Source organism: Cetorhinus maximus, chromosome 15 (assembly GCF_964194155.1).
Source record: "Cetorhinus maximus chromosome 15, sCetMax3.hap1.1, whole genome shotgun sequence".
Taxonomy (NCBI): Eukaryota; Metazoa; Chordata; class Chondrichthyes; order Lamniformes; family Cetorhinidae; genus Cetorhinus; species Cetorhinus maximus.
This window is the reverse complement of record NC_135893.1, coordinates 71,314,927-71,331,174: the sequence shown is the minus strand read 5'-3', so window position 1 is coordinate 71,331,174 and position 16,248 is coordinate 71,314,927. Positions and strand designations below refer to the sequence as shown.

The following is a 16,248-nucleotide window of genomic DNA, read 5'->3' as shown; positions in this document are numbered from 1 at the left end:
TAACAACAGTTTGTTCAACAAACAGCTATTTACTTATTAAGTTTACAAACCTGGTGCTTGTATTGTTAACCAAAATTAAACAGTTAGGTAGAATTGGGGAAATCTGGTGGTTTGGTCAAACTTCTTCACATTTGTTGTGGCTCGGGGAACAGTGGGGCTTGATATTATAGCGCACTATCCCCAGTGAGACGTGACAAAGTTTGGGGGCTTGGGTCCAGAATATTTTGGAACAAAAGGCAACGACGATTTGGGTGTAGATTTAGTAAGTAATAAAAGCTAAAAGGAAACACCAGGTTTGTACTGTCAAAAATAAGGTGGCACTAGAAACTGCTAAAACTTTCCTCAAAGCGGAAGAGATGTCCCTGACAATTTTGCAAGGATCCCAAAAGCCAGGTTAATCGAATTAGAAGGAAATTAAGAGTAGGATTGTCTGCCATAGCTAGGAAGGCAGGGATAATCGAAGATATGGCACAGCATTTGAAATTGGGAGGAATACCCGAGAGATCGAGTTCTCCAAGGGCTGGTTCAATGGAATGGGCTCAAATTCAGTTGTAAATAAAAAAATTGGAACTAGTGGCAGAAGAAAAAGAAAAGGAAAGAGAAAGGGCATTCCAACAGGAGCAAGCAGAAAGGCAGGAGAGAGAAAGAAATCAAGAAAGGGAATTAGAAAAAGAAAAGAGAAATGGAAATGCGAAAACTTGATCTCCAGAAGGAGTTAGAAATGACGAGGTTAGAAATGGAGAAACATAAACTTGAACAGGAAAGAACAGAAAGAGAAAAAGAGAAAGACAGAGAATTCCAGCTTAAAATGCTAGCAGTTAAAAAAGAGACACCAGTAGGTGAGGCAGGAGTTATTTCCAGATCAGAACCCAGTGGGGAGATGTTTAAATTTGTACAAGCTCTTCCAAAATTTGAGGAAAGGGATGTTGAAGCATTCTTTATTTCATTTGAGAAGGATAGCTAAACAGATGAACTGGCCAAAGGAAAACTGGATATTGCCCATGCAGAGCAAATTGACGGGTAGAACACAGGAAATTTATACTTAATTGTCAGAAAAAGTTTCTAGGGATTATGATGTGGTGAAAAAGGCTATTTTGAGTGCACAGGAGTTGGTCCCTCAAGCATACAAGAAAAAGTTTCAAAATTTAAGGAAACAGCCCTGGGCAAGCTCACATTGAATTTGAAAGGATTAAGCAAAGTAGTCTTGACAGGAGGATATGAGCATTAGGAGTTGAAACTACCTATGAAGTTCTCAGAGAGACCATCGTCTTGGAAGAAGTTTAAAAACTTCCTACCTTCTGTAATAAGAACCCAAGGGTTACATTGCTATACAGGCAGCAGTAATGGCTGACAATTATGAGCTGATCCATAAAACTAAACCTTTTTTCCATCACCCCCATAAATTTGAAAAGGATAGAAAGTGGGAGAGTGAAAGGAAGGTAAGTAGCCACGGTAAAGAATGGATAGCAGGGAATACCTTGAAATCTCCTCCACAGATCAGGAAGTTACTGAGGGTGGAGGTGAAACTCAAAGGCCTAAGTGTTTCCATTGTAATAAAGTGGGACACATTTGTTCAGAATGCTGGAAGTTGCGAGAGAAGCCCATGGGACTTACTGGAGCTTGTAAGAGAGAGTTCGAAAAAGGAACTCAAAAAGAAAATGCCACGGATTAAATTGTAGCTTTAATTACAAATAGGGGTCTGGAGGTAAACACTGCTGTGAATGCAGGTGAAGTGAATAAGGTAGATGAGAGATAGAAAGGGTTTTTGTCTAAAGGAAAGATAACCCCTTTTTCATCAAATGATGCAGCTAAACCCATAACTATAATAAGAGACACAGGAGCTACTCAAACTCTTTTGCTGGAGAAGGACCTAGTTTTCCCTCCAGAGAGTTCAATGAAAGCTAAAGTATCGATAAACAGGATAAGTGGAGAGTATATCCCGGTTCCATTGTACAAAGTGCAATTGGAGTGTGGTTTGTTGTTTGGATCGGTGGTTGTAGGAGTGGTTAAGAAATTACCCGTGGATGGAGTTGATTTACTCCTGGGGAATGATTTGGCAGGAGTGGAAGTTATAGCTTCACCCATAATTACAGAAAGTCCGAGAGAGGCTACAGAGGTGGAGCAGTTGCAAGAACAGGTTCCTGGTATTTTTCCATCGTTTGTGGTGACTAGACCAATGGCTAAACAAAGTCCATCACCAGAGGTCAAAGTAATACTACGAGCAGATATTAGAGTAGCCAAAACTTTCTTTAAAATGAGAATAATTAAAACAAAGTGTTTGGCAAGTCTTTATTAATTGAGGCTCAGAAAGCAGATCCATAGTTAATCAAGTTAGCAAAGTCAGCTCACACTGAAGCTGAGGCGGAAGGAGTTCCGGAGTGCTGTTACATTAAAAACGGAGTTCTGTTGAGGAAGTGGAGGCACCCTCACAGACCTGTGGATGAGGAATGGACGGTTGTTCATTAGATAGTGGTACTGCCCAAATATCATAAGGAGATATTGCGAGTAACACATGAAATCCCAATGGCAGGACATGTAGGAATATGGAAAACCCAAGCATCGATTAACAGGCATTTTACCTGGCCAAGACTTCATAAGGACGTGGTGCAATTTTGTAAAACGTGTCATGCATGTCAAGCAGTAGGTAAACCTCAACATGTAATCAAACCAGCACCTTTAATACCCATTCCGGTTTTTGAAGAACCATTCAGTTGAGCTTTAGTAAATTGTGTACTATTAACCAAAACAAAAGCAGGACATCAAAATATCCTTACAATCATGGATAAGACAACCCGATTCCAGAAGCTATTCCTTTAAGGGCAATTACAGCTAAGTTGGTACTGGAAAAGTTAACTCAGTTTTTCACTCATTATGCCCTATGAATTGAAATACAATTTGATCAAGGTTCTAACTTCATTTCTAAAATTTTCCAGGAGATAATCAGCAATTTGGGTATCGAATAAATAAAGTCTACTGCCTATCACCCACAGATACAGGGAGCTTTAGAGAGATACCGTCAGATTCTCAAAACCATGATTAAGACCTATTGCCATGAATACCCAAAGGATTGGGGCAAAGGATTAGATTTCTTACTATTTGCTACCAGAGATCCTCCAAATGAATCTACTGGATTTAGTCCATTCGAATTGAGCTATGGTCCTGAAATAAAAGGTCCATTAAAAGTGATTAAGGAAAAGTTCCTAAAGTAGAAAGACGAATCCTCCATGTGGATTACGTGACCATGTTTCTAGAAAGACTCACAGAAGCATGTAAAGTAGCACAAGAGCACTTAAAAATTTCCCAAGCCAAAAAGAAAGAATGGACAGACAAACATTCTGCAACTAGAACGTTCCAAGCAGGAGATGAAGTATTGGTGTTATTATCTTTGCAGGGTGAACCCCCGAAAGTGAAATTCAGTGGCCCCGACAAGATAGTTAGAAGTGTTAGTAAAATGACTTATCTGATAGATACTTCTGAGCGTAGGAAGAAGAAACGGTTATGTCACATAAACATGTTATAAACATATTGAAGCAATATCATCGCAGAGAAGATGGTAAGACAGAGCAGGTGTGCCAGGTGGCAGGAGTAGTGGAGGATAACAGAGACAGTAAGGGCAAGGTAGGAAGAGTGTAGACAGTGCCCAAAGCGAACCTCCTATAATTCGTCTAACCAATACAACAATACTGGGACAGTTAGGCACTGTGTTCTCATATTTAGAGGAAGGACCACGAGAAGATCTAATAAGGTTATTTAGCAAGTGAATGTGCTTATTTTATAGGAAGTTTGTGCCTAACTTCAGTACAATAGCTGTGCCCCTCACCAATTTGTTAAGAAAGCAGGCAAAAATGGTTTGGTCAGCAGAATGCCAAACAGCCTTTGAAAAGTTGAAAGCAATCTTAATAGATGAACCATTGTGGGCCACTCCTGACTTTACCAAACCTTTTAAAACGGCAATTGATGCTAGCGACAAGGGAGTAGGTGCAGTCCGATTACAAGATGATAAATTAGGGATAGAGAAGCCAGTAGGGTGCTTTTCCAAGAAACTAAACCAATATCAGAGGAAGTACTCTACAGTAGAAAAAGAAACTCTAGCATTGTTGTTGACTCTTCAACATTTTGAAGTTTATGTCTGACACGATAACAAAGAAACACTAATCTGCACTGACCATAATCCGCTGGCGTTCATTGAAAAGTTTAAAACTCGAAATATGAAACTGTTTAGATGGAGTCTATTGTTTCAACCATTCAATGTAAAGATTGTTCATATTGCCGACAAAGATAATGTGATCACGGATGCATTATCCGGGGTGTAAAATACTAAAATAAGATAAAGGGTTAAGAAATGCTGAAGATTGTATAAGGGGGAGGAAGGATGAATGAAAGTAAATTTCCTGTTTTATCGTCCCTGTGTCGCATACCTTGTGATGAAACACATTTTTGAAATGGCATTTCATCTCTTTTAAGAGTGGAGGCATGTAAGGAACATATCTTTTTATTTTCTGTTGGACTGGGGATTAAAATTACAATGGCTATAGTTTGAAAGACATGTCCACTGGAACAGGATGAGAGATATATACAATGTTGCAGTCCTGGAACAGTGTGTGCCATGAAAGACAGGATGGTGCTGGAAAGGAGTCCTGGACCAAGGGAACTGCCTGGCAACAATGTTTTAATTGGTTGCTGACCAGGTTTTGTGTGAGAGGCAGTGCAGCAGGATAGCTCCTAGCCTGAAAGGAACAAGACCTAAAACCTCTTTCTCCTGTGTGGAAGATTCCAGTAATTTCACAATAATAGCTAGCTGACTTTTCTTCTCGTATCTCTATAACCTGCTCTCTCTCTGAAAACTCCTATCAAGAGACAAAGGGGAAAATCACTGTTGGAGACATTAAAAGGCAAGTGCTCAACCAGTAAACTAAATATTGAAAGTGCTGGAAGACCTCCTCATATCATCAACAAGAACTGAATGGAATTTGAAAGACATCAATCTAAATCAACCCATTGAATCCTGTACTCCGGCATCGGTGCTATTGAGCTGTTTTATCCCACCCTTAAAATTTTTGTGTGTCTTGTATGTGTGTGTATAGGGATTTAAGAAGGGGGTAGAGTTTTAGTGTCAGAAATTAGCAGTTCATATTTCTTTCTTTTGTTCAATAAACAATTATTTACTTATTAAATTTACAAACTTGGTGCTTGTATTCTGTTAACCTACATTAAATAGGTAGAATTGGGGCAATCTGGTGGTTTGATCAAACCTTTTCACATTTGTCACGGCTCGGGGAACAGTGGGGCTTGATATTACAATGCACTATCCCCAGTGAGTTGTGACAGTACAGTTTTCATCATCGCATTCGAGGAAGGATATAATCACGCTGGAGAGAGTACAGAAATGTACGTATGATGATGTTGCCAGGAACGGAGAATTTTAGCAATGTGGAAAGACTGGATAGGCTGGGTTGTTTTCTTTGGATCAGAGGAAGCTGAGGGAGATTTAAATGGGGTGTATAAAATTATATGGGCCTCAAAGAAGTGGATAGGGAGGACATCATTTCCCTTAGCAATAACTGGGGAGGCTTAGATTTAAAGCAATTGGTAGAAATATTAGAGGGGAGCTGAGGAGAAATTTTTTTCACCCAGAGGGTGATGAGGGTCTGGAAGTCACAGCCTGAAAGGGTGTTCGAGGCAGAAATCCTCATCGCACTGTTATGATCCCAGACCAGACCACCAAGTTTTGTTACACACCATAGACTTCACATTAAATGGCAGGCACAACCAAGGCAGATCTCCAAATTTCTCAGCTGCCCACCCAGACGTCTGTGATCACTCTGAGTCACAAAAATCCTTTAAAATTATCTTCCTCACAAGGAATTTCATCTCATCTCCTTCAAAGAGCTAGTCTGATCTCCAGCCAACAATTCTACTCCACCCAAGTTCCACAGGTACAATCCTCATCAAAAGACACATTATTCTCAATCTCTCTCAGGCCTGCTCCAAGACCCATCCTCTTGGTCTTTTTTTCCAGCTGAGCTGACCTACTTCTGAGACTGCATCCTACTGTGTTGACCAGATTATACTCCAGCATCGAAACACAGGCACACTCCCTGCTCCTTAGCCACACTGCTGCCCACAACTACTTCTGGGCTTCCCAAAGCCCCAATCTCCCCAGCTGTACCAAGCAACTACACCTCCTGGGTTTCTCAGAGCTCCAGCTCTCAGCTACACCAAGCAAGTACTGCTCTTGAACCCCAACCCTTAGCAGCACAAAGCTACCAATGGCTCCCAGCCCCCTCAGAAGCATGGAGCTAACGGCAGTACTTCAGCTGCATGGAGCTGACTCTCCTCCCAGTCTGCTCTCAACTGACTTGTCACATGGGCTCATTTTTGCACCACAAAACCCCGAACCAGTGGTCGTTGCTTTTGTGCCCTCTCCAAATAGCTTACTCTTGCATGTGCACAGCCAGTCCTCCTGTGCCCCCTTTGCGCTTGTGCCAGAATTCCCAGCATGCCAGGAGTTGCAGTTCTGAAAATATACAGATTTCCTCACAGCATTTAAAATGTATTTGGATATGTCAAACACATATCCTACAGAACAAAAACAGAATTACCTGGAGCAGAACATATCCTACAGGGCTAAGAAGAGTTGCAAAATGGGATTAGGCTGGCTAGCTTTTTTTGGCTGGCACAGACAAGATGGCCTCCTGTGCCAAAGGTTTCTATAATTCTGAATGAAGGATGAGGCTGGTTAAAATCAACAAAAAACCATAGAACCAAATTCTGCTGAATATTCACCATAGAACCATAGAAAGGCTACAGTACAGAAAGAGGCCGTTCAGTCCATCATGTCTGTGCCATCCAGAGAAAAAAATAAACTAGCCGTTCATTTTCCTTGGAGAGGAGAAGGCTAAGAGGGGACTTGATAGAAGTTTTCAAGATCATGAGGGGTCTGGGCAGAGTAGATGTTCCTGCTTGTAAACAGATCGAGAACCAGAGGGCACAGTTTTAAAGTGTTTTGCACAAGAAGCAAATGCGAGGTGAGAAAAAACTTATTCACGCAGCAAGTAGTTCAGGTCTGGAATGCACTGCCTGGAAGTGTGGTGAAGGCAGGTTCAATTGAGGCAATCAAGAGGGCATTAGATGATTATTCAAATAGAAACAATGTGCAGGGTTATGGGGAAAAGGCAGGAGATTGGCATTAAGTTAAAATGCTCAGAGAGCCGGTACAGACACGATGGGCTGAATGGACACCTTCTGCACCATAACAATTCTGTGATTCTGTGATTTTTAATCCCACTTTCCAGCACCTGGTCTGTGGCCTTGCAGGCTACAGCACTTCAGATGCAAATCCAGGTACATTTTAAATAAGTTGAGCGTTTCAACCTCAACCACCAATTTCGGCAGTGAATTCCAGGTGCCCAACACTCTTTGGGTGAAAAGGTTTTTCCTCATGTCCCCCCCAATCCTTCTACCAAACACCTTAAATCTATGTCCCCGGGAATTGACGCCACAGCTAGAGGAAACAGGTCTTGCCTGTCTAAAACAAAAACAGAATTACCTGGAAAAACTCAGCAGGTCTGGCAGCATCGGTGGAGAAGAAAAGAGTCGACGTTTCGAGTCCACATGACCCTTCAACAGAACTGTTGAAGGGTCATGTGGACTCGAAACGTCGACTCTTTTCTTCTCCACCGATGCTGCCAGACCTGCTGAGTTTTTCCAGGTAATTCTGTTTTTGTTTTGGATTTCCAGCATCCGCAGTAGTTTTTTGTTCTTTCCGGTCTACCCTATCCAGGCCCCTCAATTTTGTACACCTCAATTAGGTCACCCCTCGGCTTCCTCTGTTCTAAGGAAAACAACTCTAGCTTATCCAATCTTTCCTGCTGCAATTTTCAAGCCCTGGCAACATTCTTGTAAATCTCCTCTGTACTCTCGACAGGGCAATTATGTCCTTCCTGTAATGCAGTGGTCAGAACTGTACACTAAATTCCAGCTGTGGCCTAACCACCTTTTTATACAGTTCATTATTACATCCCTGCTTTTATATTCAATGCCTTGTCCAATAAAGGAAAGCATTCCATATGTTTTCTTTACCACCTTATCCACCTGTCCTGCCACCTTCAAGGACCTGTGGTCATGCACTCCAAGGTCTCTCACTTCCTCAACCCTTCTCAGTATCTTCCCGTTTATTGAGTATTCCCTTGCTTTGTTTGCCCTCCCCAAATGCATTACCTCACACTTTTCCAGGTTGAATTCCGTTTGCCACTTTTCCGCCCACTCAACCAAACCATTGATATAATTCTGGAGACAACAGCTATCCTCATCCCTATCAATTACATGGCCAACTTTTCAGTCATCTGCAAATTTCCCTATCATGTCTCCCACATTTAAGTCCAAATCATTAATATATACAACAAACACCGAGCCCTATGGAACACCACTGGAAACCGCTTTCCATTCGCAAAAACATCCATTGACTATTACTCTTTGTTTTCTGTCACTGAGCCAATTTTGGATCCAACCTGCCACCTTCCCCTGTAAACCATGGGATCTCACTTTTCTGACCAGTCTGCAATATTGGACCTTTTCAAATGCCTTACTAAAATCCACATAGACAACATCACTGCACTACCCTCATCAATCGTCCTTGTTGCTTCCTCAAAAAATTCTATTTAAGGTAGTAAAGCACGATCTTCCCTTAAGAAAACCATGCTGACTATCCCTGATCAGTCCGTGCCTAAGTGACAATTTATCCTGTCTCTCAGAAATGATTCCAATAATTTGCCCACCATCGAAGTCACAATGACTAGCCTATAATTTTCTGGCCTATCCTTCGCATCCTTTTGAAATATTGGTACAACGTCCGCAGATCTCCAATCTTCGCTTGTATCTAGTGAGGATTGGAAAATGATTCTCAGAGCATCCACTATTTCCTCCCTGGCTTCCCTTAACAACCTGGGATACAATCCATCCAGTTCTGGTGATTTAACTACCTTCAAGGATGCCAGTCCCTCAAGTACTTCCTCGCCTAATATGCTTTATAATAATCTAATATTTCACACTCCTCCTGAACTAGAATGTCTGCTTCATCCCTCTCCTTCATGAAGCCAGAGGCAAAGTGCTCATTGAGAACCCTGCCCACATTTTCAGCATCAATACATAAGTTACCCTGTACATCTCTGATAGGCCCTGCTCTTTCCTTAGTTATTCTCTTGCGCTTAATGTACTGGTAAAACATCTTTGGGTTTTATTTGATTTTACCTAACATTTTTTCATATCCTCTTTGCTTTCCTAACTTCCATTTTTTACTTCACCCCTGTACTTTCTATACTCCTCTAGGCTTTCTACAGTATTAAGCTTTTGTGACTGTCATAAGCCTTCTTTTTCTGCTTTATCTTACCCTGAATGCTTCTGGACAAGCAGAAGTCACTAGATTTGGCAGTACCATCCTTTTCCTTTTTGGGGGCATGTCTACACTGTGCCCGTAAAATCTTGCCTTTGAATGTCTCCCACTGATCTGGCACCGTTTTCCCTTCTAGTAGTTGGATCCAGTCCACTTTCGCCAGTTCACCTTCAGCTTTGTAAAATCTGTCTTCGCCCAATTTAGAACTTTTATTCCTGTTGTATCTTTGTCCTTTTCCATAAAGATGCTAAATCTAACTGTATTATGGTTACTATCTCCAAAATGGTTCCCTACTGCTACTTCATCCACTTGCCCAGCTTCATTTCCCAAGACTAAATCTAAAATTGCACTACCTCTCGTTGGGCTTATTACATGCTGGCTGAAACAGTTCTCTTGAATGCAGTTCAAGAATTTTGTGCCCTCTGTGCCCTTCACATTGTTCATATCCCAATTGATATTAAGGCAGTTGACTACCAACTACTACTGCCTATTGTTTTTACACTCAAATTTGCCTACATATTTGCTCTTCTCCCTTCCACTATTTGGGGGTCTTTTTTTTTTTAAAATTCGTTCAACTAATAATGCTACACGCCAACCTTTTTTATCCCCTCTCTATCTTGCCTGAAAAAACTCTATCCAGGGATGTTAATCTGCCATGTTTGCTCCTCTAAGCCAAGTTTCCATTATAGCGATTATATCATACTGCTATGTATCTATCTGTGCCCTCAGCTCATCGGCTTTATTTGCTATGCTCTTTACATTTACATACACACTTTTTAATACTGTCAAATTCCAGTGCTGTAGACTTTTTAAACTTGTGCTTCTTCTGTTCTTCAGAGTCACTCATGAATTCTCCATCTCCCGTTCCCTGCTCTGAATTTGCTTCAGGTTCCCAGCCTCCTGCTAATCTAGTTTCAATACCCCACTAGCAAATCTTCCTGTGAGGACATTCGTCCCAGTCCTGTTCAGGTGTAGACCATCCGGCTTGTACAAGTCCCACCTTCCCAAGAGCTGGTCCCAATACCTCAGATATCCCATGCCCTCCCTCCTACATCAGCTTTCCAGCCATGCGTTCAGTCACTCAAATCTCCTATTTCTATATTTAAGACATTAATTTGCCTTTCTTTCTTATGCATCAGCCTGCTGTGCATTTCAAACATTTTCTGTATTTGAAACCTTAACATAGGGCCATAAAACCCCATCGTTAATACGAACAACAGGCTCAACAGCAATTTCCTGCCTGAGATTTCAATAAAGGCATTAATCTCCTTAAAAGGTAGGTTAAAACCTCTGCTAAAATGGCTTGTTTGCTATTATCACTTACAGTAGTTTGTCGTGCAATTATTCTTTTGGCCATTCACAAAACAAGATTTATCATTGTATGGTAAATAAAATTTATTGGACATAGTGACCATCAGAAAAACTAAAATGCATGAATCTGTGTTTGTGGAAACAGGTAGAGGTATTGTGCGTTCTCAGGTGGAACTTACTAACTGCTTTCAGTTCCTTATTAACTAATCTCATTCCTCACATTTCTTATGGCACATTGGCCCTCTAAACAAGCACTGGGTATGTTCTCTTTCCCAGTTATTCCACTGGACCTCCACCACAAAAGCCAAAGCGGAAAACAAATTTTGAAGTTGCAGAACATAAATCATGTGTTGCACTCAAACAGAAAAGGCCAACAGACCTGTTTCACACCACATGCTACAATTTGAGCTTTTTCTTTACACATTTTACTTATGATCAACATGAAAATCAACTTCCACAGCAAAGCTATGCTTTAGATGAACTGAAACTTGGCCTTCTATGTGAAATATCACTGCACAGGATGAAAAATTGAGCTGTTGACCATTAGAACATGCAAACTAAATACAACCTACCAGGCATTTACTCCAGAAAACACTCCACCAAAACACATAGCTCAGGCTAAAAATAGAACACTGACTGAGAAGAAAGACTATAAAGAAGGAAGACTAGATCAGAGGATTAGATCGAAACACAAGGGCTGTTTTACCAGTTTCTGAGTTCACTATCAAGTCATTTCAAGATTCTTCAGAGTCCATTTATCAGAATCATTTTGTTTGAAATATACATATTTATAGATGTTTCAGTGTCCGTGGAGTTTTCCAGCATGGAATTTATCAGTGAAATGGCAATAAATGAAATAATCATCAATACTTGTTAAATTTTATTACCCAGTCTTTGCTGCCTCTGGAGTCTGAACTGCCGAACAATAGGTAGAACAAAGGTACAATAGCAGAGGACAGCCAACATACCAGGTTGAGTGGCCCCGTGTCCAGATTTAACCATGAGAAGCTAATTCCGGAACCATGCATCTGGCTAGATTTTTAAAAAACAAAACTTAGTTTTGGAGGGCTCAATCAATAGGGAGAATGATAATACCTCCTCGTGGAGTTGCAAACTTAGATATAATGTTTCACAAGCTTGAAGTATTTAGCCAGCTAATCTGGATTCATCCACAGATAAAGACTTTCCTTCACAAAGACAATCAACTTTCAGATAATTACAGAAACAAATTTTAAACTGTGACAACATTAGGCAACATTTATAGGAGCTATACACTCCTGTTGAAACATGTAGGAAGATTTTTATGATTTGAAACAGGGCAAATCCTCAGCTCCAGTATTATAGTTTTTGGTGGTAGAATTTTAAATATGACAACCTTGGTGTAACTTAATAAATCAAGGGAACTTCATTACGACTTGCCATATTTTTCTTACAAACTCTGGCACTTTTATAAAAACAGTGATAGTAGGATTCAAATAAAGCCTGGAATGCATTGATGTCAAGAAACATCCTGAACATCTCAAACATAACTGCATACAACAACTGGGCATGCCACAGTTTTTAAAACAGCATTCCAAAACATTTTCAGGGACATATACTAAATAAACTTGCCCGTAAACTATTAGCTCATTTTTACACTTTTCTGCTTAAAGCTCAATGCCAACACTTTTGATCACACTGTGCTAATTTTAATTTCAGTAATTCATTACATCCCATGATAACTGATGTGAAAGACACTGCCCTGACAAGTCTGTAAAAATGTATTCCTTAAAGAACAGGAAGCAACTGTCTTCAATATTTAAAAAAAGCCTGCATCTCAGTTTCCATTTGGCACTCTCATTCCACAGATTCCAAGATTTAACTTGCACTTGGCACATTTATCTAGGTCAGCATAACTTCCCCTTCAATGGTTTCCATGGCAACTGCCTTATAAATTAGATGTTTGGATGTCCGCCAGGAATTAACTTTCAGTGACTGTTTTTCCTGTTAGATTGAGTACTACTAGCATCTATTGGAGGCTTTTAAAGGTTTTAAATCTTTCTTTAAATTCAGTTAGCATATTAGATATCAAAATATGCCTTCTATCATATTTGCACAAAAACAATTACACATTCAACACTAAGTTTGCTCTATTCTCAGCAGGACACATTTCTGTAGAGAATGGAGGCTACGGGGCAAGATAAAAATCAGAGCACTCTTCCACACTGTTTTCGAATGCAAGTTCTTGGACACAACTAAATAACATGGAATCACAAGATTTTTATTCCTAATTGTTTCTGAATAATCTGAACAGCAATTTATCTTAAATCTTGTCTCCACTTGCTTTAATTCTGCCCACAGAAAATAGATCTTCAAACGATTTATCCTCATACTATCTCCCAACAGCTTGATTAAAGAACAACTTATTGTGAGACTGATGCACATGGATTGGTATTTTGCTACTCATTAGTGTAAAATATGCACTACCCCAGCTCACAGCTAAAAGTAAATACAAAAAATTGAATAGATGTTCTCAAAAGATTAACAAACCGCAGTACCCATTGTTTGGCCATACATAAAACAGAATCTAATTGGCTTGTTCTCCTCATTTCTTTTATAACCACAACATTATGAAACATAGATGTAACGTGTGTTAAAAGTTAAATACTTAATAATTTTTCCTGAAGTGATGATTGCTTTTTTAAAGGTGCAAATGTACTATCTCTAACACAAGTGACAAAGAGCACATTTAAGCAGAATGCAGAGCAGATTTCAGAAACTTAAAATTCTTCTGTACTATCAATCTTCTTCCCAACCCCTCCAGCCAGACATTCAGATTTCTCAGGTCTGGTGCCTCATATCAATGAACAGTCCTACAGCACCATCTAGTGGGAATTCCTTGAGACTTTGTCTGACACTTGAACCAAAACTGAAAAAGCAAACACTTGTTTGAAAAACCGCAAAATAGTTGCTTACAAGTGGTGCTTAACTAGTAATCTAAAGCAGGTTATCTAGACTAGTTCTAAAAGAAGTGCCTCCGCCCAAATCAAGAGGCTCTCTTCCTCTGTGTTGCCAGTGTTTTGTGTTTACTAAACAAATCGTTTAATCCATTATTCTGGTGTGCTGTAGAGTGTCTGCTAATGGTTTCTCCTGGCTGTTGAGTTCCCCTATCCCACTTGCACTTGTTGAATTTTCTTAGGTGGGAAGGAGAGTCACCGAGTGTTTCTGAACAAAGGCTGTATTTCCTTTATCCATAGGGATGTCACCACAAAGCGCTTTTATACATCTTCCAGTAGTAACTTCACAAAGGAGGACACAAAGTGCCTCAAGATGTGAAGGAGCAAATGGTAAAAAATACAAAGCAGCATACAGAAAATATGTACTTACTTGGAACAGATCTCACCAAAACCTGACATGCTCAATTTATCAAACTTGAAAAAAACTGAAATATTACAGTCTGATATCAGCCTCAAAACATTATTTGCACCACTCATATCCTAATTCAAGTTTTAAATTTATATTACACAATTCCAATTGTCTCAGTGCAAGCAGGAACTGAATTCAACATGAACTGTTAATTGGGAAAAAATATGTTCACAGACTTGTATAGTTATTATTACACTTAAAGTCCAAATCTGCTTCAAGCAATACAACTTTCTGCTTGTCAAATTGTGCGGATTTTAGTCACAGCACACAGACACAATCCAGGTATTTTTTCTTGAAATAAAACAAGACATCCCAATATGAAGGAGGTAGCCTCTACCGTTACACAACTTAACCAATAGATGCTAAATTCCCATGTTAAAAACCATGGTGTTTTTGCCATACAGTATTGTTCCCAATCACTTACTCAGGGAATCTAGTTCCCCGCAAACTTGCATCTGCCCCATCTTCCTGGCAGCAGATTAATCTTCCAACACAGATACCTGTGGTTATTTTCATCCAAAATGTCCAACCGCAGTTTTAAGCTACTTCCGATCTGATCTCTGTACAATGAGATGGCACACTTTTTTTTCCGTTACTGAATATCTCACTCTCCTTCACTGATATAATTTCACTAACATGTTATATTACATTCATTCACATAACACTGAATCTGCTTTATTGAAGCATTGATTAATTGCTTGTGATGCATTGTTTAGTTGAAGAAATGTTGACCGCTGCAGTTAAAGCACAATATGTGTTTAAGAAGTTACCATTAAAAATATAATTTTTTTCTAGTTTTACCTTGACTGAAGCACTGATTAATTCTAGAAAACAGTATATCCACAGTGAATATAACCAAGGTGGTAATGTAGTACTGATCTACAACTAATTATATCTGATGGTTGTTATGCAATACATTGGGAGCAAAATGAGATAACTGTCATCTACACATTTTCTCAGGCAAGGCATTTGGGAAATCTGCAGCAACAATACAGCACAAAAATCCTTGTTCAAGAGGAAGGCATATAAAAGCAATTATATTTCATTGACACTCTTTTCATTTTTTTATCTGGTTGTATAATAGTGGTGACTTTCAACATCCACTGCCACCATTGCATGTAACTTTGGTCGAATATGACTCTGTACAAACACACAATAGGCGGAGTGGCGCCTAGCTATGAATTACTAAAGCCAGATTAAAAGCCTTCAAGCAACCAAATTCCATAGAGACAAGTTCTAAATGGTGCTTTTTTTTAAACTAAGGAGGCAGGTTCTTACCTTTCGACAGCGAGGGTTGGGGCAACTGAACATATTAATATCTTTGTCCAGTAGTGCTGGGAAGTTGCAGAATGGGCACCTGGAACAATCAAAGTGACATAAAACAGCAATTTAAACAATATAGTGCATGCAAATACTCCACATATATGTTGATTTAATTAGCAGGTCTGCAAGGTAATGCCCAATAATGCCCATTAAGCCAGACAGGTCCCAGATTCAATTACTGATTTGTGCTGTTAGCTGATCTTGAGCAGGGCATCAGTTACAGCAATAAAACCAGCTCCAGCATGCCAAAGTGATTGAGGGAAAAAGATATATCAGCTGAGGTCCACATTACGAAGTAATATCCAGAAATTCCTGCTTGGAGTTGGCATGGGTGGACATCAGCTGAGGCAGGATCAGGCTCACATATTGCATAGAATGTACAAATTAGAAAAAGGCCATTTGTCCCAAATGGTCAATGCCAGTGTCAATGCTTCAAATGAGCCTCCTCCACCCCTCTTCATCTAACCCAATCGGCATAACCTTCTTTCTCCTTCATGTATTTGTCCTTTTAAATGCTCCTATGTTGGCTGCAATACCCTTTGTGATTTAATAGCCTGAAGACAATTATTGCTCAGATTCACACGTAATTAACGGTCACATAAGCAAGACAACAAAAGGATTTCTGCACCCATGGAATGGCACCCCAGTAAGAGTCAGTGACTTCAAGTCATGGGAGAAAACACTCCTCACATATTTGCGTTTTATCACTGTTTAATTTGGAGTTTGATTTCTTCTTTCAACTGCTTGGACTGTAAATACTGAGACAATGTGTGACAAGATCACTTTGCATCATATTAATCAATATATACAGGTGGACA

The 16,248-nt window shown here is 39.8% G+C and overlaps 1 protein-coding gene across 3 annotated transcripts in view; it reads right to left on the bottom strand.

Moving 5' to 3' along the window:
• The window catches only part of rnf216 (ring finger protein 216), a 187,634-nt gene that overhangs the window by 129,965 nt on the left and 41,421 nt on the right, over positions 1 to 16,248 (bottom strand). For all 3 annotated transcript variants that reach the window (XM_078558616.1, XM_078558614.1, XM_078558615.1), the window contains exon 14: positions 15,386 to 15,464. In XM_078558616.1, coding sequence (XP_078414742.1) covers positions 15,386 to 15,464 — 79 coding nt within the window. The remainder of the gene's footprint in view (positions 1 to 15,385; positions 15,465 to 16,248) is intronic.